The sequence below is a fragment of the Pteronotus mesoamericanus genome, unplaced genomic scaffold (genome assembly GCF_021234165.1).
Source record: "Pteronotus mesoamericanus isolate MK-2021 breed Mesoamerican mustached bat unplaced genomic scaffold, CSHL_Meso_final contig_220, whole genome shotgun sequence".
Classification (NCBI taxonomy): domain Eukaryota; kingdom Metazoa; phylum Chordata; class Mammalia; order Chiroptera; family Mormoopidae; genus Pteronotus; species Pteronotus mesoamericanus.
The window spans coordinates 3,602,384-3,623,165 of record NW_026555091.1 but is presented as its reverse complement, the minus strand read 5'-3'; the positions used below and the strand labels follow the sequence as shown (position 1 = coordinate 3,623,165).

General features: G+C 52.6%; 1 protein-coding gene across 1 annotated transcript in view; it reads left to right on the top strand.

Moving 5' to 3' along the window:
• Positions 1–19,442, top strand: part of AOAH (acyloxyacyl hydrolase) — a 122,277-nt gene extending 102,835 nt beyond the window's left edge. The window contains exons 16-21 of the mRNA XM_054571357.1: positions 662–834; positions 7,342–7,400; positions 7,488–7,547; positions 8,814–8,910; positions 14,541–14,617; positions 18,987–19,442. Coding sequence (XP_054427332.1) covers positions 662–834; positions 7,342–7,400; positions 7,488–7,547; positions 8,814–8,910; positions 14,541–14,617; positions 18,987–19,115 — 595 coding nt within the window. The 3' untranslated portion in view covers positions 19,116–19,442. The remainder of the gene's footprint in view (positions 1–661; positions 835–7,341; positions 7,401–7,487; positions 7,548–8,813; positions 8,911–14,540; positions 14,618–18,986) is intronic.
• Positions 19,443–20,782: the final 1,340 nt, after the last annotated feature.

Genomic DNA, 20,782 nt, shown 5'->3' with positions numbered 1-20,782 from the left:
GCCCGCTGGCGGGTGGCGTCGCAGGGAGAGCCTGAAATAGCAAGGAAACTCGAGGAAGTTCAAGTTCAGTGTTGAACAGCAGGGTATACTGTGGGCACATCATGCACCTTCATTTCTCAGTGACATCCAGTTTCCCTCACTGTAATAGAGGGGGCAAGTGTTAAAGACCAAGTTGCAGACCTTGAAGTGCCCAACAAATAACAGGCAGACTCCTTCAATTCCCCTCGCTGTACCTATCAGTTAGGATATGTGAGGTTATGCTGCAGGAGCAAGCAGCCCCTAAAAGTCTTAGGAGCATAAAGCAACAGTTACTTCTCACTCCCACAACATGTCCATCAAAAATTGTGGCTCCGTGCCAGGGCTCGGACTGAGGATGTAACTGCTGTCCGGAACGTTGCCCACATCCATGGCAAAGAAAAAGAGCTTTCTAGAGGCTCTTATACCACCAAACACAACACATGCCACTTCTCACAACTCATGCGTCAGACCAGTTACATGGCCCACCCAAGCACACGGGAATCAGGAAGCCAGAAATCTTTTTCAAATAGCACCAACAACCACCACAGAGTGGGGCGGGAGGGACCTCAGGGGACAGGTATTTTGTATTTGCATGTACTTATCCTTATCATCCACTGAGATTTTCTATTTCTTTTCCCAACAGGAAGACTGACCCAGTCCCAGAAATGACCACTCCTGAGCAATTCTATTCCAAGGTCAGGGAGACTCTCGAGTACCTGCATTCCCACCTGCCGAACGGCAGCCACGTTATTTTGTACGGCTTACCAGACGGGACCTTTCTCTGGGATAACCTGCACAGCAGATACCATCCTCTCGGTATTGCTTTGAAGCTACTTTTACTCTTTAACGATGTCAGTGGCTATATAGTTCAAATATACATAGTTCGCATTGTATAGGAATACGCCCCAAATGCCTTCACACTCCGTGAATCGGAAATGATGAAGGGGAGTAACCCCAGGGGCAGGATCTAAAGGTCAGTATCCAAAGGTGGGCGGGGCCATGGAAAAAGCCAGGTCATGCAAAGCCAGGAAGGGCAGAAGTGTTTAATGAAGAATTAAGACAAATTGAAAGGTAAGATTTTTAAGTCAGGAAACTCCTTGAACTGAAGGTGAACCCTAGAATGAGCTGATGAAGCCCCAAGGAGAGACAGAAAGCTTCCATAGAGTCAAAGGGCAGAGTTTTCTCAGGCTCTCAATGGTGAGCGCCCCCTGGTGGCCAGGTTGAATTCTGTAGATGGCGGTCCTCCAGTGAACGTGGTGTCCTACTTTGACATTCCCTTCAAGTCCTTGGCTCTGAAATGCTTCAGAGGCCCCCAGAAATTTCTAACAGTATCTCTAGCATTCCAGATGCATTACGTTGTAAAAGTAGTAGTGATTTGCGTTAGGAAGAGTGGCCGTGCTGATCCTTAAAACGCCCCTGTGAGATCTGTGTTTTCAGTCATTCCATTGAACAGATGAGAAAAAAGAAGGCTCAGAGAGGTTAGGTAGCTTACCTACCTACGGTAAGCTTACCAAAGGTTGCGTGACTCATTGTCACGTGAGCTGGGGGTAGCACAGCTCTTCTTCCTGTGTTTTGGAGGAGAATGCCTTTTCAAAAAAAATGATTAAGTGCCAATGATGTGCCACGCACTGAGTAACCCGCAGTGAACACAATGATCAAAAATCCCAGCCGACATAAGGCTTATATTCCAATGGGAGAAGGATTCCCAAAGCATGTCAGAGGATGGTAAGTGTTACAGGAGAAAATGGGGGGCGGGGGGAGGCGCTCTCCTCAACCCCATATTGACAGCACCTGGGCCAGTCTTTCATTAAAGGGGCCACCCCCTCGCTGGTATGGCCATACCCCCTTCTTTGCACCAGCCCCAGGTAAAATGCACTGGAGCTCCAAGCAGCATCTTTTGAGTCAGGTGAGCAGTTCATAAGGGAAGACCTGAAACTCCTTCCTCGGTGCCTCCTCACAAGAGCTCCTCTCCCTTGCACGTGCAGCTCCTCCGTGCCTCTCCAATCTCCTCCTGCCCCCTCCTGCTCTCCTGTTTGTCAAGCCCCCCACCTCCCTCAGGGAGTCCCTCCCCACACAGGAAGAGGACAGGGGCCTTTTAAGGGCTCCAGGGAGGACGCAAGCAGACCCCCACATTCCAGGCTTCTCAACCAAGAGCCTGAGGTCGTTCCTCTGCAGTTAAGGAATGTGCTATAAATGTCACTGTTATCCAAGGAAAACGCTGCCTAGCATATTCCTCCCTTTCCCGTGGCTTTGACCATGCCCCTTAGAGATGATGATGTGACATGTTGGAGAACTTGCCTCCATCCTGGGCCCCCTTGGACTCAGGAGGGACAACCACATGGGCAGAGATGGGTCTGTGAGCCCCTGGCTTGGAAAACTGCCATTCCCCCAAGAGGTGTTTTTGAATTCCTAAATGTTCCCGTGTTCAGCAACGCCTGGGGCTGGGACGTTGGGGCAGGGCAGACGAGCTCCTGTCTCACTGCCTCCTACCCGTAAGGATTCGGCTTTGGGTTTTCTGACTTTACATTTCATTCTTGGGCCGTGCCCTCCCATTCAACTGCCTCTGTAAATTCTTTCAGATATACCACACCAGTCACTTGACTTAACCACAGCACGTGACAAGGACTCCGTGCAATTTGGAAGAGAGGCCACCGGTTCGCACCCAGAGGCAGCCAGCCGACCCCTACCCATTATCGCAGCTGGGCAGGGGCTGCTTCCAGCACTTACTGGGTAGAATCCAGGGATGGCCCTGAACATCCTACCAAGTGCAGGACGGCCCCCCACCCCCAAGAATGGGCAAGGTTGAAAGACTCTGCCCTAGGCTTTGCTTTGTCCTCACATGGCCTCTCTCCAGCAGCTAAGCACGCACTAGCATTTCACCGCATAAAAGAGGAAAAAGGGAAAGATGCAAGCAGTTTGTTCTATATAAACAACCCTTGTTTTTTTTTTTAAAAAAAAAATCCAATTAGAGAGAAAGATGAAACCCTCAAAAATGTGTTTAATGTTTCTAAGTTATTATTCATTTCCTAAATTATCCCTGCTGCCTGGTTGCCATGGGAAATAAAGCATGAATTCCTCAATGAAGCAGCAGGGCCCTCCGCGGACAGACCGGGGAAGCAGGCGGGACTTACCAGCTTGCCCCTTCCTCCTTTGGCAGGGACACAGCTCACAGAACACGAGAGGCTTGTAGAGAGGGCTGCTGCCTTCACATTGTCTCTGTCTTCCTCCTGCTACAAATCCGATCTTTGGATCTTTGTTCTTAGGTTCATGCTGGGCCAGCCTCTGGGTTTAGCTGCTCTGCCTAGGTTAGGACGGCTCTCATCTCAACCAATAGCAGAACCCCACCCTAGTCTGAGTCCCAAGGCCCCAAAGCCCCCTGTATCTGCTGACAAAGGTTGTATCAGCAGATACAGGGGGTGTTCCACTTTACGTCTGTCGTTGAGCCTAGAAACATGATGATGATGATACTCTAAATTTAGACTCAAGTAGCGAACCTTAAGGGTTAGGAAAGAGTTCAGGGAGCAGAGGGGGCTGGGAAATGACCCCTAAATCAGTCACCTTATCTCTCATGCCTCACTGGGACAGGCAGGAACGCAGCCTGACCAGCTGGCAAAGACAAGGGTAAATGCCCCGGCGCCAGATCAGCAGGTCGCGCAGGCCCAGAACAAGCAGAGGTTCCCAGCGCACTCCTGCCAGGAGAAGGGAGTGATGGACCCCCAGGCATGGCCATACCTGGACCCCCCGTCTTCGGCCCTGTTGGAGAGTCACTGTGCGGTCAGTGCCCGGCCCCTGAGGGCCGAGACAGCCCCACAGTCTCCAGCAGTAATTAAAATTCCCAGGGAGAACGTGTTGTCATTGTGAGGAATTACCAGAGAGTAAGTCTCACACATTAGGATTCTACACACTCAAGATCTTTTCTTTTTCTTGTTTATTCCTTGCCCGAGGATATGTTTTATTGGTTTTAGAGAGAAAGGGAGAGAGAGAAACATTGAATTGACGATCCGATCGGTTGCCTCTCATAGGCGCCCTAGCTGGAGATCGAATACACATCTTGTCCGTGCCCAGGATGATGCTCCACCCAACTGAGCCGTCCAGCCAGGGCTGTCCTCAGGATCTTTTGAGAAAGGTCGGCTTTGACAAGTGACAAATCCTCTCAGGCACAGCCTAGGAGGAAGGCGACCTTTCCATAAATATGTCTGAGGTCCCTGGGAGGGGCTTTGTCAGGGTAAAGATGACACTGAGATGGAGGTCTCATTCTTCAAGGAGGCAGCAAAGACAACTCCCCTGGGAAAACCAGAATCTAGATCCTGAGAGCGAGTTACCAAGGCTCAACAACACGACGCTGGTCCGAGCCACAGGCGCCCTGGGAGCTGTCCACAGGGTCACACTCTGGTCAAGGTGTCTGGGGTCGCTGGCCACAGCAAGGGTGCACACGGGCCGTCCTTGAAGGACCCCTGCCACCAAACATTAATGACTTCATTTTACACTGATTACTCTTAAACTTAACACATAATGTATTTTAAAATACATTGTAGTGTACCTTATATTTCACTAGTGGCTTCCTCCCTGTCTAAATTAATGTGTGTTTACTGGTTTTAGCAGTACCCTAGAGGCGTTTCATAGAGGTGTGATTGATCTTTGTTGAAACTAGGCTTTAATGATGCCTCAAATGTCAGTTGTGGTCCCTGCATTAAATAAATACCAAAGACCCTCCGTAGAGGACCACAAACGACTGAGACGCAAATGGCCCCTCTAGCCAGCGGCGGCCGAAGCTGCCCTTTCGGCTTCAAAGGGAGCACAAGGCACCCCTGAAAGCCCCTGGCGCCCCAACCCCCCCCCCCCACGCACACTCACGCAGCCGTCCCCATTCCCGGGGGACGGTGCTTCTGCCTTGCCCTGGTCATTCCTGACCAGCTTTGTGCACCAGATTCACCTCCTGACCAGGGAGCCAGGGCCACAGCCTCTGTACAGCCAGCCCCACGTGTCCGGAGAACCAGCCTTTCCACCCGGGCGCCCCCGTAGGCCAAACGGCCATCAGAGTCACAGGGATAGAAGGTAACACCTAAAAAGAAAGAGCCAATGACCGACAATGGCAGTAGGAACTCTTTTTCTCTTCTCTTCCTTTAAACCATAAGCCCATCGCAAGCACTCCCAACCGACCCCCATGGGGCCGACCAGAGCCACGCCCCCGCAGCGGAACCGCCCGAGAGAAGGGAAGCCATTGCTCCGCAGCTTCCCCAGCGGCCGTTCACTGCACCTGACTGGCCTTTGTGCTGTTCAGCAGACCTCCCTGGTCTCATTGGGCTCATCCCTTTGTCAACTTGGCTCAGTGGGAGCCAGGGCCAGACTGACGGGGGCAGAGCAGAAGGGACAGGGAGTAGGGGAAGGCTCAGAGGGAGGGCACGCCCTTGGTCCCATCCTCAGGTGTGCTGGGACCTTGGCCAGAGGCCCGCAGGGAGAGGGCAGGAAGCCAGGATGAACAAAGGCCATGGCCGGGCTCACCCCCCGGAGCGGGGCCGGCAGGTGAGTCCCCAGTATCCAGGAGCGGGACCAACTCCTGTGCCGCTGGGTGTCAGAGCGGTCCGGGCGTGCAGGTGAGAAGGGGGAGGGCGCAGGGGTGCTGCTCCTGGTCGCGCTAAGGCACTGCCTCCTCCAGGTTGAAAAGACTTCAGCCACTGAGCCGGGGAGTGAGAGGCACCTCTGAGGGAGAGGGGACTCGTCAAGGCCAAGCACGGGTCAGGGTCCCAGCCAAGCTACCTGAGGTTCATTACCAGGTCACAGCCCCAACAGAGGAGTGAGGCGGTGGGGGAGGTGACGGGGGAGGCAGCCGCTTGGGGTGGGGGGCGGGGCGGCGGCAGGACAGAGCCAACTGACTGGGGACAGGGAGGACCCATGGCACAGAGGGGAGGCTGCGGGTGTCAGTCACTGCAGCCGGGTTGGGCTGAGACAGGCAGGGACACACATAGAAAGGAGACAAATTACAAAAAGTACTGAGACAAAAGAAAAATAGAGAGGAAAAGAAGCCCACTGGTGGGGAGTGGGACTTTGGAGAAAGTGGGAGCTCAGGGCTCCATGTTGATTCCAGGAAATGAAAGCAAAGGCCGGGGGTTTGGGATTCATCAAACACGTGAAGACAAGGACGCCCCCCTGGGAGCAGAGGACGCCCGGCGTGTCACCGGGACTTTAACGGCGATAATAAGCCTGTGGTTTTCCAGTCTTGGGATTCACTCAGGCGCACCGAGAGATAATATATTTTTCTTCTATGACAAGAAAATTGAATCTCTCTTTCAGTCGAACAGATCTGAGGTATAAGTGAAAAATAAGACTGCTCCATCACCTTCAATCTTTCTCTTCGCTCCAAGATGGGGCCTATTATTTGCCTTTATTTTTCCGCGCGTGAGAGAAGTGTTAATGAATAAGACATCAGTCATCCCCCCCTGAGATCTGGGAGAGCCGGGATTTTGTGTCTCAGCCACAGCATGAAAGTGGAATTGCCTCTGGGGGTAGGTGTGCTGTGAGCGGGGAAGAGAGGAGGGACGTGAAGGAAGAGAAGAAATAAACCCCACAGATCCTGCGTCTGCAATTGATGTTTAGAAAGGCTCTGGACGAACTCGCCTGGGGTGCGCGTTGCCTTTATTTTTAGGTACCTTCTGAACTTGCACCAAAATATAAGGATGGAGCACAGCTACCATTTAGGGCTCAATAAATAAGATCCGCTGGGCCGTGCAGGGATGTTGTATGCTGACCTCCCCCGCCAGTGGCTGCCCAAGGCCAGTGGCTGGGAAGCCTTCAGTTCGCTAAACTGCAGAGCTGTTCAGATGCCCATCGCGTCCTGACCGGTCCACCCCGTGGATACGTGGGTCAGGCCTGGGTGTCATAAACTTGGAAAGGAGGGCTTGTCAATGACCACCTTGAATGCTCTCTGCGCCCCCAGGGAACTTGGCATTTTGTACCATCACCAGGAGAATGGTATGAAATGCTCGCAGAGTCCATTGTGAGGGATGCTGTGGTCCACATGGGCCCTTGCATCCTCTGCCTGGGTCCAGATCCAGGGAGGCTCTGCCCTCACCCATGCCACAGGGCAAGAAGGAAGTCAACTCCTAAGTTAGGGAAGGAAGCCCCTCCCTAAGTCCAGCTCTGAATTTCTGGGGGCTCAGAAAGAAGGGAAGCACAGGCGTTCTTTGAGAGCCATGCCAACTGAAAAATCAGGGCGGGTCCCTGGAAGTGCCAGCCTTCTGCCAGGGAGGCAGGGTCACCCATAAGGGTCCCCATTGGCCGCCATATGCGAGCGCACTCCACACACCTGCCCTCGCTGTCTTCCAGGCCAGCTGAATGCAGACGTGACCTACGAGCAGCTCTACTCCTTCCTCAGCTGTCTTCAGGTGAGCGCCCCCGACTCCGTCCGAAGCCACACCTCCTCGCCACCCCCAGGGTTCTCTGTAATCAAAGTGGTGTTTTCCTGCTCCCAGGTCAGCCCCTGCCATGGCTGGATGTCTTCCAACAGGACTCTCCGGACCCTCACTTCAGAGGTAGGTCTATCCCAGGCCTTTCGATGACATTTTGGATTATTCTTGTCCTGTGTTTGCTGTAGCGTTTTCAGCTGGGGTTGCGGTCTTGGCAGCGAGGCAACCTCCACACTGGTGAATAGAAACATCAAACTTCTTGCAGGGGACGTCAGGAGGCGAAGGAATGTGGGGTGCCCTGTCTCTCTCCTTGTGTCCTCTCTGGTCTGTCACTTATACTGTGTCAGTCAGTCATTGTCTCTGTGTGTGTGCGTGCGCCTGTCACTCTCGTATGCACACACACATGCACACACACTCCCTCCCTTGAAAGCTGGTCCTGGGCATACTTGGGCAAGCTGAGAGAAGTGGGGGAGGTTAGGCCCTGTGTCTGAGTTGTCCCAAGTTCAAGGGGGGCTAGGCCCTCCAGAGCTCACTCTCTCTACATGAACATATGGTTCGTGCAGTTCCTTCACAGATAATGAGAACTTTCTTTGCAAAAGATTGAACAAAATTCTTTACAGATATACTTCCATTTTTAAACACCTTAGAGAATGTTTAAAAAAAAACAACAACAACACAAGGAATAATAACAAAACTCACCCCAAATCCCACTACCCAAAGCTAATATGTGTGCATGTCTCTCCAATATTACTTTCATAGATAGATATTTTGGGTTTTTTGCCTACATAATGTCGGAATACACAGATTGTTTTATGCCTTCTGACCTTCATAAATGCTTCTTCCACATCGTAATTTTGCAGTCGTTAGGATACAACATGTGTATGTACCATGATTTATTTCATCCCTTGCAGTTGGACATAGAAGGTTCCCAATTTTTCACGGTGATGAATAGCATTGTGATGAACCCGGGTGTGTGTGTGTATCTTTGTGTACCATATCTATTTCCTTAAGACAAATTTCTAGAAAAATTACTGGGTCAAAGAGTAGATCATGTGTACCCTTCTTGCTGTGCTGCTCTCTAGAAAGGTTAAACAAACTGACATTCTGCACCGGTCCCCGCTGGCACTGTTCAACGTCACGCCAATTGTTCATCTTTTCTTCACCAAACCCGCAGGGGAAAGAGGGATCTGATTACTTTCATTTGTGCTGATTTGGTTGCTAATGAATTTTAACAGTTTGTGTGCTTGTTGGCCAGTTGTGCATGAATAGAAATTAACGTGCCAAGCTGCTCTGTGCCTTGGCTGGGGGGGGACCCCGTCTCTTTGTTCTGCCTGTATCAGCTCGCTGAACTCTAGGCTTCATGACATTCCCTCTGTTCCCTTTTGCATTCAGAGAGCAAAAGAACTCTCCCATATGCTGAAAAAAATCGCAGCCAGCGAGAAATTTCCGAACTTCGATCTTTTCTACGTGGACTTTGACTTCCAAGAAAGTAAGTGTGGCTTGGTTTGGCTAGTGACACAAGACATAAGCAGCAGCCAGGTTCCGGGCCTGCCCCAGCCCGGTGCTTAGGAGCCAGCGGGGAGCAGGTTGCGCACGGTCTCTCCTGACCGCCCTGACATACGAGTTGCTCGAAGTAGGGTGGCATGTGGCCGGGCTGAGGGCTGAGGCAGTGCCTGGCATAGCCGGCGCTGGATTGGTTACCTAGGGACTCAGCAACGATGCGAACCAGGCCCCGCGCATGAAGAAACCAATCGGGGTTCTGTGGGAGGGACCTCGGATTTATGTGCCTGTGGCGGCGCGGACAACCCCTCTCCCGTGCTTCCTAGAAAGGACACTAGTCTTCCTGTTCCGGCATTCTGTCCAAACGCAGGGGTCACCGAGGAGTGGCCGCAAGAAACAGGCATGATCCCTGGAGCGATGGCTTTCTCCTTACATTTTGACTCTGAAAAATTATTGCTTAGCGGCTTTCATCCTTCCAGTCTCATTTTCACCGCTAAGCAATTGTTGGACAAGAGCAAGGTGTCCCGTTGACGGACTGCCCTCAGAGGCGATGCCAGCGATAAGCGTGCCGGAGCAGGCAAAGGATGGACGCCGTCTCGTCCGGAGACGATCCCTCTGTCTCCTCACCACTAACCGCGCCCCGGCCCCAGCAGGTGGGCCTTCACGAATTACCAAATATTACATTAGCTGACACATTTGGCATTGCAGACTCTAGTACTTCAATTCCGAGCATCTTTTCAACAAGACTGATCACCCTTAACCAGATTTCCTGCCCAGGTGATACATAGTTCTCTTATGGGGAGAGACATGTTGATATATAGCCTCTCCTTACAATGCAGAGCTAAAGACTCATTAATGAATTCCCGCTGTAAACAAATACACCGCCAAGTGATCTTTGATCATCATCAACCTTGAATATAGATAAAGTCATTAAAAATATAGTAACAGCTAACATTCACAGGGGACTTTTTCATTTTCCGAGGTAGCCTCTAGCTCTATACTTTATTATCTTTGGGATTACAGGCAATTCCCTGAACATTTCTAAACGCTCCCTTCCAGACGTGAAAATGGGAGGCCACCTCTATGTAACAATCTTTGCCACGATTATATGAGGTAACGTGTGGCCCTCCTAAATGCCGTGTCTGGTGCGTTGCTGGCCCCCAGAAAAGAGTACCATTTCTGTCACAGCCTTGCTCTTCCACGTGTGGTTTGGGACAAGCAGCATCCACCCCACCTGGGGGCTACTTCTAAATGCAGAACCCCAGACCCACTCCTAATTAGGGCCTAGGAATCTGCGTTTTAGCGCACTCCACAGATGATCCACAAGCACATTAAAATTTAATAAATGGGGCTCTACAATGCTCCGGCAAGTCATCAGGTTTTGACTGAGCCCCACTTATGTGCTATGTGGGTGCTGGGAAGACAGCTGTCAACAAAACAAGAGTCCCTGTCCTCCTGCAGGACCTAGACCGAAGAGCTTGGACCTGCCCCCGCGCTGGCCAGCGGCCCAGGGATGACCTTCATGCTTGGAAGCAGAGCCCGCCAGGCCCTGCCCGTCCTCATGGCAGCGCCGTGGTCCCTTGGGGTCTGAAAAGCTGCAGCTTCGCGGCGAAGCGAGCAGGCTCACACCCCTCGGTTTATTGGGCTCCGCGTCTAGTTCCCTTTGCTCGCATTTCCCATCAATAATTAGCTACATACCAACGGCACCGCCCTGACAGAGCACACCGCAGTCAAGGGCCCTGTCCCCGGAGGGTGAGCGCAAGAGCGATCTGCTCTCCGCTCTGACAGCCTCGGGCCAGCCGTGAGAGGCGATCGATCGATCGATCGCTCGTCTCCAAAGGCTCTCCCTGCCCCTGGCTGACTCGTCCTTAGCTGGTTATGGACTAAATAGAGGCAGTGATTTTCCCACTTCAGGAAAGGGCAGCAGAGCGGGTGATATCCTGTGTCTTCGGCTGTGCCACACCCCCCACACAGAGGACGGAAAATGCCACTGGACTGTCAAGGCCGCTTTAACACTGACTGTTGAACCACACCACCTGCTCCCTCCCCTTCCACGGGCACGTCCTTTGGAGTAAACCTGACCTTGAGACCTCACCATGTATCCGTTTGTAAAACAACCCGTGACTTCCTGGTGTTGAGCAGGATGCTCCTCTCTTTCTTTAAATACCTGAGAGTCTTGCTGTTCATCAAGGAACCACCCAGCGTTCTGTGAATCTCCTTCCGCCATTTCTATTGCCTCTCTGAAAGCTGGTCATTAGCAGAGTTTCTCTGATTTCGCAGATAAAGACAATGCATTACAGCCAAACCCCGAGAGACCTGTGTTGGCCTTTTGAATTACAATCCCGGGTAAGAAGGAAACCCACCCACTCATCTTGCCGCCCCTGCGGCCTCCCACTCTCAACTCAGGGAAGAAGCAGAGACCACTGTCTGGCATCACAGTTATTCTGAGACGACAAAGTTTCACCGTGAGACACGCAAACTACAGCGGGTCACTGTGTCTGGCGCTTGTCACAATACACGTGAAAACTTAAACCCTTGCCTCTGTTACCAACTTGACTTCCAGGTGTTAATACCGATGTCTGCAAATAATGGGATGACTGGGGACCTTTGCCAACACAGTGATAATGTACAAAAAGGCTATTTTCCACGGTGAATAGACAGATTGCAGCCTTGGTAACCTGTGGCCTGTCTCTTAATACCTATCAGGTTATTCCCTATAAGCCAGTTCTTCTACAGGCTGGATTCATCGTAGAGCCCTACCAGTGAGGGGGCGCGGGGTGGGGTACAGAGAGGAATATGTTGTCACTGATGTCATTTAGAACGGAGGGAGCGTGGCCATGACGAAAGGTGGGCCTCTCCCGCTGGCCCCGCCCTGAGGCGTGCCCGCTACCTTGCAAAACTCAGCAAGTCAATGTCCCTTTCTTTCCTTTATGCTTTTGTTGCAGTTTTCTTTTCCAAATCCCTACCTTATGGGACCACGCGTTTTGGAAACAAGTCACGAGTTCTGAAGGCTGCATTATGTTCGTTTGCTCCATCAAGTGCAGTATCTGTCACCATCTCTGCTTCTCTCTAAGGACCAGGATTTTTAGTGTGGCCGCCAGTGGCACACACCTAAAACTCAAATCAGAATGGAAACAGCCTAGGCTGGCTTTAAGCCTACGTGCCAAAACTGAATTGCACTAGAGGAAAACTCCGGTATAAGCAAGTCTGACCATTCTAATATCAGGCTTCTGGTAACCATTTCTTGCCAGCAGTCTTTGCTGAAACCAGGTGTCCCTAATAGGCTTACATTTGCTTTCTCCTGTGGATTTCCTACGTTTCCCAATTGCTGTCATTCTTTCAGAATTTTCTCTTGGCCAGTAAAGACACAAGTTTGTGTTCACGTTGTCACTCGACCTTCTCTACAAACGTGGAGAGACAGAAAGTGTCCTAAGAGGCTATGTGGGTGGTCCAGTTCAAGCCTATCTCTTTAATACAATCTTCATGCTTCACTCATGTAACCGCAACTTTCAGCAGGCTGTGTCTGCGGTCGTGCCCCGGCTCAGTTCCCATTGTCTTCTTAGCCTGGGGATTTCTTAACAACTGATTGGGATTTTCTTTCATTCTTTCTTTACTTTCCCTTCTTAACATGTGTATCCCATAAGGTGAAACCACCCCAAAAATAAAGGGAGAAGCAGGAGAAAGGACCAAAAGCGGACTGAGAACATGGGTGAAGTAAAGGAGCAAAGGCAGAAGGGAAGCCACGCTGCCCCCGAAGTCACAGAGAGGACCGGGAGACCGGCGTCTTATGAGGCTGGGTGGGGGGACTTAAGGGACCTGTGGGACTGCAAGGTGGCAATGAGGCAAACACTACAAAGGAACAAAAGCACCTGGGCGGGGCTGTGACATTGGTTCTGCATTTGAAGAAACACTTCCAAGTGCCTGGTGCGCCGTGAAGGGACACTTATTGTTCAGGCTGGAGGTGGCTCAGACAGAGAATCGGCATTTAGGGTAGGAAACGCCCACCCTCTCGGAGACAAGGGGGAGAAATACGAGGAGCGGTGCGCGGGGACCCGCAGGGACGGGCTGCAGCAGCCTTCGCTCCCACGGAGGGCGGGTCACCACGCACAGGAGCTGCGAAGGTTGGGTCCAGAGGGAAAGGCAGAGCAGCAGGAACTGAAACTGCAGCAGAAAGTCGGCTTCCAAGGCCTCGCCTTCAAAACCAAGCAGAGCAGCCAGGCACGCTGAAGGCAAAGCCAGGCAAGCTTCCCCAGGGCTCCGCCCTTTGCAGGCACCCGCGGCCCAGGACAGGCGTGGAGGCCTGCAAGCTGGCTCCTCAGACTGGCCTGCGTAAATGTTCCTGTAGGTTCAGCACCATCCTGGCCCTGAGCTTCCTACCAGCAGAGCAGATACATCCCATCCCTTCAGGGGGACACTCCATTCACCGGCACCAAGCAATGTCTCCCTTGGGACTCCACGTGGAGAACACAATGGGCATTGTCCTCGATTTGAGGTTCCCAAGAAATGCAAAAGGCCACTTTCCAATAGCTGCTGTTTCCAACGACCTCCCATAAAACCCAGAAGCACAATATAAAAGTGTCCCCGTGACGACCATCCTGCCAAGGAAGAAGCCAACAGGCACTGGAGACCCGGTGTAGGGCTGCAAACCACCAGCAGGATTTCTGTCCTGAGCTCGGAGAAGGGCAGCGGGGTCTGCAGCCCCTCTGGGGACAGGGCCCGGGCCGCAGGTGGGGATGGCATGCTGTGATCTCAGCACTAATTATAAAAGGAGCACAATATTGATTCAGCTCTGGGCAAGTCCAGCTTCTTTTGTCCAATCAAACCCCCAGTAAAATTTCCATTCCTTCCCTTGGGGCAAGAGAGGGAGAAACAAAGAAGGCACAGACGCCTGTCCTTGGGTTTTCCTGTCCTTGGGTTTCCCGCGGGGTGAAGAGGGAAGAACTGGAGGAGCCTTAGCTCTGCCTGCGCCCCTCGCTGGATGTCGGGGGAGCGAGGACAAGGCTGCTCCGGGGCAGGGGTGGGAGGCAGCAGGTTTCACGTTTTTCTCCCTGGATTTGAAATTTCCTGTGGAAGGACAGTTTTATTGCTTTTCATCAGTTTGGGGCTCAGACTATTTTCTCCGTCGCCCTACTCGCTAGCTGCGATGCCGAGATAAGTTTACATAATTCCATGTCGGACGAACGGTATGACTTTTCCCGGTGACGGCTTGCCGCGTGCAGGCAGTGTCTGGCAACGGCCGCCCGCGAAAGGCGACCCTAAAACGTTTGATTTCCCCTCTTGTCCCTGCAGTCCTGTCCCACTGGCCACTGAGAAATGAGAGGGACTGAGCTGGATGTCAGATACTCCAGTGCTCACCTTTCCTCCCTGCACCAACTACATTCCCCCAACGCGCTCACGCACAGTCCTCCTGCGTTAAGGAAGAAACACATCCCACCACGGGAGGGTCATTTCTGCCCAGGAAGCCCCCAGCCTGAGATAACGACCTGGTGGCCAGGCTGGGTGGCCACGGCTCGGGAGGGCAGTGGGCAGCTCTGATGACACTGTCCACACCGTCCCTGCTCTCCGCCTGTGGCGGTGGCAGCGTGTCACTAACCCTCTGGCTGTGTGTGTGCCCTGCAGTTACGAAGGAGTGGCAAAAGCGAGGCGGGCAGCCCTGGCAGCTCATCGAGCCCGTCGACGGATTCCACCCCAACGAGGTGAGTGCATTCACGCCGCGCCTGCTGACCCCTGTCTGCGAGGGGGTGTTCTATTTGACTCCTCCCCTGGTGGTATGTTTATTAATTTGAGAGCAAGGGAGAGAAACGTTGACATGAGAGAGAAACATCGATCCATTGACTCGCGGGCGCGCCCCATCTGGGGATCAGGCCCACAGCACTGTGGTGTACAGGACGATGCTCCAGCCAAGGCTGTTATTTTTTAATACAATCATGCATTCCAGAAATTCTTTGAGGTGATGTACACATGTGGGTTAAATAGAAGATTCCATAAAAATACAGTGAAAACCGAGTAAAAGGAAAACGAGGTAGAGATGATGCCTGGCTTCTTGACTTAATGTCTGCAATTCGTATTCATGTAATGTGCGCAGGGAAATTCCGGGAAATGCCAGTGAACACCTGCAACATCAGCTCTGGGCTTTTCAGGGGCAAAGAGGGGCATAAGCCACAGCCTCCACATGATAAATGATGCCAAGGACACACAAAAAAATCACAAGTTTTCCTGAAAGCGAGCCCTGTGAGAGATCTCTTCTGCGGATCCTTCTAGGACGGACGCTGTGAGCGGAAGGCAGGGGGCGGGATAACAGACGCCGGCCCCCTCCTGCCTCCGCCCGGTCCATCATCCTGGCTGCAAGCAAGGGAGCTCCGCTTTTTTCTGTCACACGTAGTGGACTGACTGACAGTACGTCTGTATTAAAAATAATAATAAAAGAAGGACTTCCAATCAATATGGAGGTGTAGGTAAACATGCCTCATCTCCGCACACAACTATAAGAAAAAACACAGCTACACTACAAAACAAATACCACCCAGAATTGTCAGAGAACCGAGCTGTGTGGAAGCTGGACACCTGATGGGCAGGTCGGAGGGGCCGAGTGGCGGAGGGGTTTGGGCACCGGGAAGCGTTCTGAGCAGCAGCAGCAGCAGGCAGGCAGGTGGCCACACGCCACAGAAGCACCCGGCTGGTACGGGGATCTGCAGAGACATGCCAGTGACTGTCAGATGTGGACACACCTGAGGAGGGCCACACGTGCTAGAAATGGCAGAGATGCCTGGACAAAACCAGCGCCGTCCATGGGGCCGCTGTCTGGATCCTGCCACCGGGCACTGCAAGAGTCGAGGACAAAGGACGAGGCCCAAAGGGCCTCGCTCAGTGGACTGGAAGATCCCACTAAACCAGGACCCCTGCATTCGCTTGCGTTCGGCTGGGCCAGAGTTCATCCCAGGCTCGGCTCACATGCAGCAGGGTCAGTGGCCGAGGCAGACTCTGAACCCCGCTGTGCACTGGCAGGAGGAGGCTGTCTCCACCCTGGTTCTGAGGACCAGGGCTAGGGGGAGGCGTGGCAAAAGCCTCCCCGGGAAAAATAAATGAGCGTGCATCCCTCTGATGAAACGCAGTGTACCGAGTGAACACAGTGGTATCGATCTACCTTCAGTGCCACAGAAATATGTTTGTAATAAGAGCCAAGTAAATAGTAGCAGATTAAAGACTGTTGTGGGGATGAGGACTCGGCTCTACGCATTTGTGAACACTCCTGGGACTGTGTGCCGCCAGAGTTAGTTTTACTGTGTGTAAATTATACCTCAACAGGAGGAGATTATAGAATGATATTTACAGAGGGAGCCAATTTGCGTGTGCGCACACGCACGCGTGCGTCAGAAAGCCTCTACACCCAATGTTAGTAGCGTCTCTCTCTACTATAATTACAGATGGACTTTTATTTATTCTGTTTCTCTCTTTTTGCTTTATTGCCTTTTCAAACTCTTCTCAAAGGGATTGGCATTGCTTTACCATTTTAAACTATGGTTTTACCATTTTAAACTATTGCTTTGCCATTTTAAACTATGAATGAGGAAGCACACAGACTACCTGGGTTTCTTCTTTAGCTCCCTGGTTGTTGGGCTTCCTTCCAGTTCGCTTTTCTGGCAGTTCTGGTTATTTTTTGTTTTTAAATGTGTTGTTGTCCTTTTGGTTGTGCGAGGAGGCAAAGTGAATCTACCTACACCTCCGTCTTGGCCCAGAGTGGCTTCCCATCCCACTCTCATTTCAGACTCAACATATTAGCAATGCACACTCATAAATACAGGGTCCAGCCCAAATAATACCCCTTTTTTATTACAAAATCTTTTATTACAAACCATAAGCATGTAATTCTGTAACATAACAATATTACACTCAAGTGCACCCTATGGCATTTTAGGTGACATGTTCAAATTAAAACTATAAATTATTACCCAACCAACCACTCTCAAGCAGGACTCTGCTGGACTCTGTGTTTTAATCTCCTCTGGAGTGAGAGCCAACTGATTGCTCTCAAACCAAACGGCCACCACATACTCAAACTGAGCTCTGCTGTTTTAACTTCCTTCTTCTCCTCCTCACCCCGCCTCCTCCCTCCGTACTTTAGGCTGAGAAGTGAGTGGCCACAAAGCCGGGGCACCACATCACTGTTAGGAAGACAGCGTGCAGGTATCGAGCGGAAAGGCCATAAACAAAGAAGAGCAACCAGTAACCCTCTGCAGACCCGGCAGCAGTCTCCTGTGTGGGGAAATAGCAGGCAAAACAGCCGCAAGGCCCGTCCTCTGTCTTCAAAGACACTGACTGCTTTGTGTGCGAGATGGTCAGACCCTCTCAGAAACCACCTCTGGACAGTCAGCCTGTGTGTACGTGCACACATGTGTGGTATATGTAGTGCAGTGTGTGTGAGTGGTGTGTTACACACCACATGGATATGACCAAAGTGCAGAGCTGGATGGCTAGAATTTGGGGTCCACCTCTGCAGGCTCAGGACCACATTCATATACTGGAGACATTTAATGCAGCAACTCCATCAGATCTCGTTTCCCTAACAACTGCTAAACTCTCGAACCCAGTGTAGGCCCAGAAAGGTCTTCAGGTCATTTCTCTAGCCCGCCCACTTGGCAGATGACAGAACTGCAGCCCTGGGAGTGGGAGAGGCCCCCCAGCGTCACCCCGACAGGCGGCGGCTCTGCCGGATGGAATGGGCCGTGGGACCTCCCCTGCGGGGACGATGTCCCCACGCTCTGAACAAAGCCCGGCTGGCCCTGTGCCTCCTCCGTGAACAACACGTCCCCCTCTAGGACGGTCAGCCATCGCAGCCCCTTTATCACCAGCACTGAAAACCCTGGTGCCCACAGGACCCCCTGGGGCCCGCAGGCCTGGCCGGGCCCCGTTTGCGAACCGAATGAGGGTGCTGTCTATGGAGGAAGGCGGCGCATCAAAAGCGTGTTCAGATGAGCCAGAGGATTGGAAAACGGATCCTGCTGACAGCAGGGACGAACAGCAACCCGACGGACAGCAACGCAGCCAGAGGGGGAGCCTGCCCCGGCCCCCAGGCCCTCTGTATCCGCAGCTCCTTCCCACCCCACCGGGCCCTGCTGCCGGTCCGGCCCCGCTGCCTGGGCCCCCGCTGGTCCCCCACCACACCGCCGTCCACCACACCCCTGCGCCCTCGCCACACACTCCGTGTCCCCTACCACCCCACTGTGCCCCACTTGATCCACCAGGTGAGCCCTTCCTTGAAAATTCAACTCTTCTGCGAGGGCCTGCCCCTTCCCCACCCCCGGCACAGTGGCACCTCTTGCTGCCCCCCGCACCACGGGGTTGCTCGTGTCGTTGGCACATCTGGTCCGCTCGCTGGGCTGGGAGTTCCTCGTCTCCCGGGCCCCAGCCTTAGGCCTGCAGTAAATGTGAGCTTTCTGCAGAGAATAAACAAATGGCTTTCTGGGAGAGCGTGTTCCTATTACTAAGTCACGAATTCGCACGCATTTAGCAGCTTAACACAATACTCGTTCCTTATCTCACGGTGCCTGAGAGTCGGGGGAGCCGGCACAAGGTAACAGGGTCGGCCAAGGCTAAAATCCAGGCGCGTCCCCCCAGCCACGTTCTCATCCAGAGACTCGACCGGGGAAGAGTTGCTTTTAAATTCACCGGGGCTGCCGGCAGAATTCATTTCCTTGTGCTCATAGGACCGAGCTTCTCGCTGGGCGTCAGCAGGAGGCCGCCACAGCCCTCACCCCGCGGGCTTGCTTCCTCCTCCGTCAGGGCAGCCACAGCCGGGGGGAGCCCCCAGAGGAGCACTGCCAGCAGCGCAGGATTTTAGATGATGTCACACCAGCACTCCAGTGACCGCCCTTCACCTCTGCCGTATTCTATTGGTCAGAACCAAGCGATAGGTCCCACCCTCAGCAACACCGGGGAGCATTCAAAGGCAGGGATGGAGGAGTCATGGGGACCGCCCTAGAGTCGGTCGGCCCCACAGAGAACAGAGGAAACCTTGCTGGTTGATTCTTTTCTTGGTTGTAACTTGCATTTTACTCCTTTCCGCAGGTGGCCTCGCTGCTCTTGGCTGACAGCTTCTGGGACAAGGTGCAGCGCCAGTGGCCCGAGGTGCTGGGAAAGGAGAATCCATTCAACCCCCAGATTGAACAGGTGTTTGGAGACCAAGGGGGGCACTAGGTCCCTCAGGGACGTGCGCTCCTGGGAGCCTCAGGAAACGGAAGTTTGCTGCAGGGCTGCCCTGTCGCGGACCCGCTGGGCCTCTGCAGCAGCATCTTGGCAGGGGTTTTCCCTCCTTTAAGCGCGTATCTGATGACCAGTGACTCTGCGAGCTGCTGGGGCCCTTCCCCGCCAGCCGGCCCTCGCGTAACTTTGAATAAAGTGCTTCAAGTGCCATTCCAAACAAGGGAGTGTCTGTCCCCTTGAGTGGCTAATTGTAAAAACAAACAAGAAATCCAGCGTATCAGACAAGTTATCCAGGGTTAGGGTTAGTGTCTTTGTTAGGGTTAGGGTTAGGGTTAGGGTTTGGTTTAGGGTTACGGTTAGGGTTAGGGTCCGGGTCTCAGAGTGCAGGGGACTGACCCAGCCTCTATGGTGACTTTTAACGAGGGCTCTTCCTGGGACGGCGGCTGGCTGGTCGCCCAGGACTCTCACTCCCAAAACTATAAACAGAAAATTATGTACAAACCTGAATATTTACTGAGAATGAGAGAACAAATCACAATGATGTACAAATTTTTTAAGTTGAGAAATACCACGATCCCCACAGCAGTCAGTAATAATGACAATATTTCTTTCTCTCGAAGATTTTCTTATGATCTTTGGCTGCATAATCGAGTCTCCTCCCCCTCAAACAATAACTTTGTGATATTATTATCTGTAGATAGAACCAAAAGATAAAATTGGTTGTTTACTGTTGGTAATTTCGAAGAGTTTCTTTACACCCCTTATTACTGGTAAAGTCATATAAGGCTTTAGGGTTGTTGTCAAGTGGGCAAGGCCTCTATCAAGTTTCTTTTGTGTGGTAGCGACTGAAGACCCTGTCTCTGTTGCAGTGCTGTGGAAGCTTTGTGGTCCTTTAAGCATAGGAACGCTGAGAAATTCTATTGTGTTCCATTTTCATTGGCTTGTCACCCCCTCACCCATCTCTGATTGCAGGCACAGATTGGGGGGCAGCCTGTGCACACCCAGACCGCCCCTCATCAGGCACACCTCCCTACAGTCTGCCCTACACGCTTGCCTGACTCAGCCCGGAGGTGTGGGCAGCGCGGCCGCATGGGAACCAGGGCCAGTGAATGAACTCACGGCCTCTTCCGTCAGGGGCCAGCTGGGGGCAGCCGTCTGTGTGTCTCTCAGGGGCCGCGGGCAGAGTCAGCATCCTTTGCTCACAGCAGCAACCGCCTTCCGTGACGGTGCCCCCTTCCCCGCGTCTCTGTGCTTGCTTTCTCATTCTCCTTTCTGGGATGGCCTCCCAAGTAAACTAGCTGCGCCCACAGCTTGGTCCCAATAAAGACAAGAATGAAAACGATGATGTCTGTATATAAGTGTGTATGTGTTATTACTGAGCACATTCCTGATAGGGAGAGGCTTGTACTTTGGGCACCAGTTCGAATGGAATCTCCCACTCACCATAGACACTCAGGGATTGGAGGCATTGCCACAGGCTGGCTTCCGGCTTTGAACGTTTCACCTCATTGTTTCTTCGCCCACTTCCCGTGCCGGCAGCTGCAGGGCACGTTCACCTTGCGACCTGACTGCCAGCCCTGCTCCTTTGTCACACACAATGCTTGTGGGCAGGGGGAGTGTGCATGAAGCCTTTCCGATACCAGGATGGCTAGCGATGACCG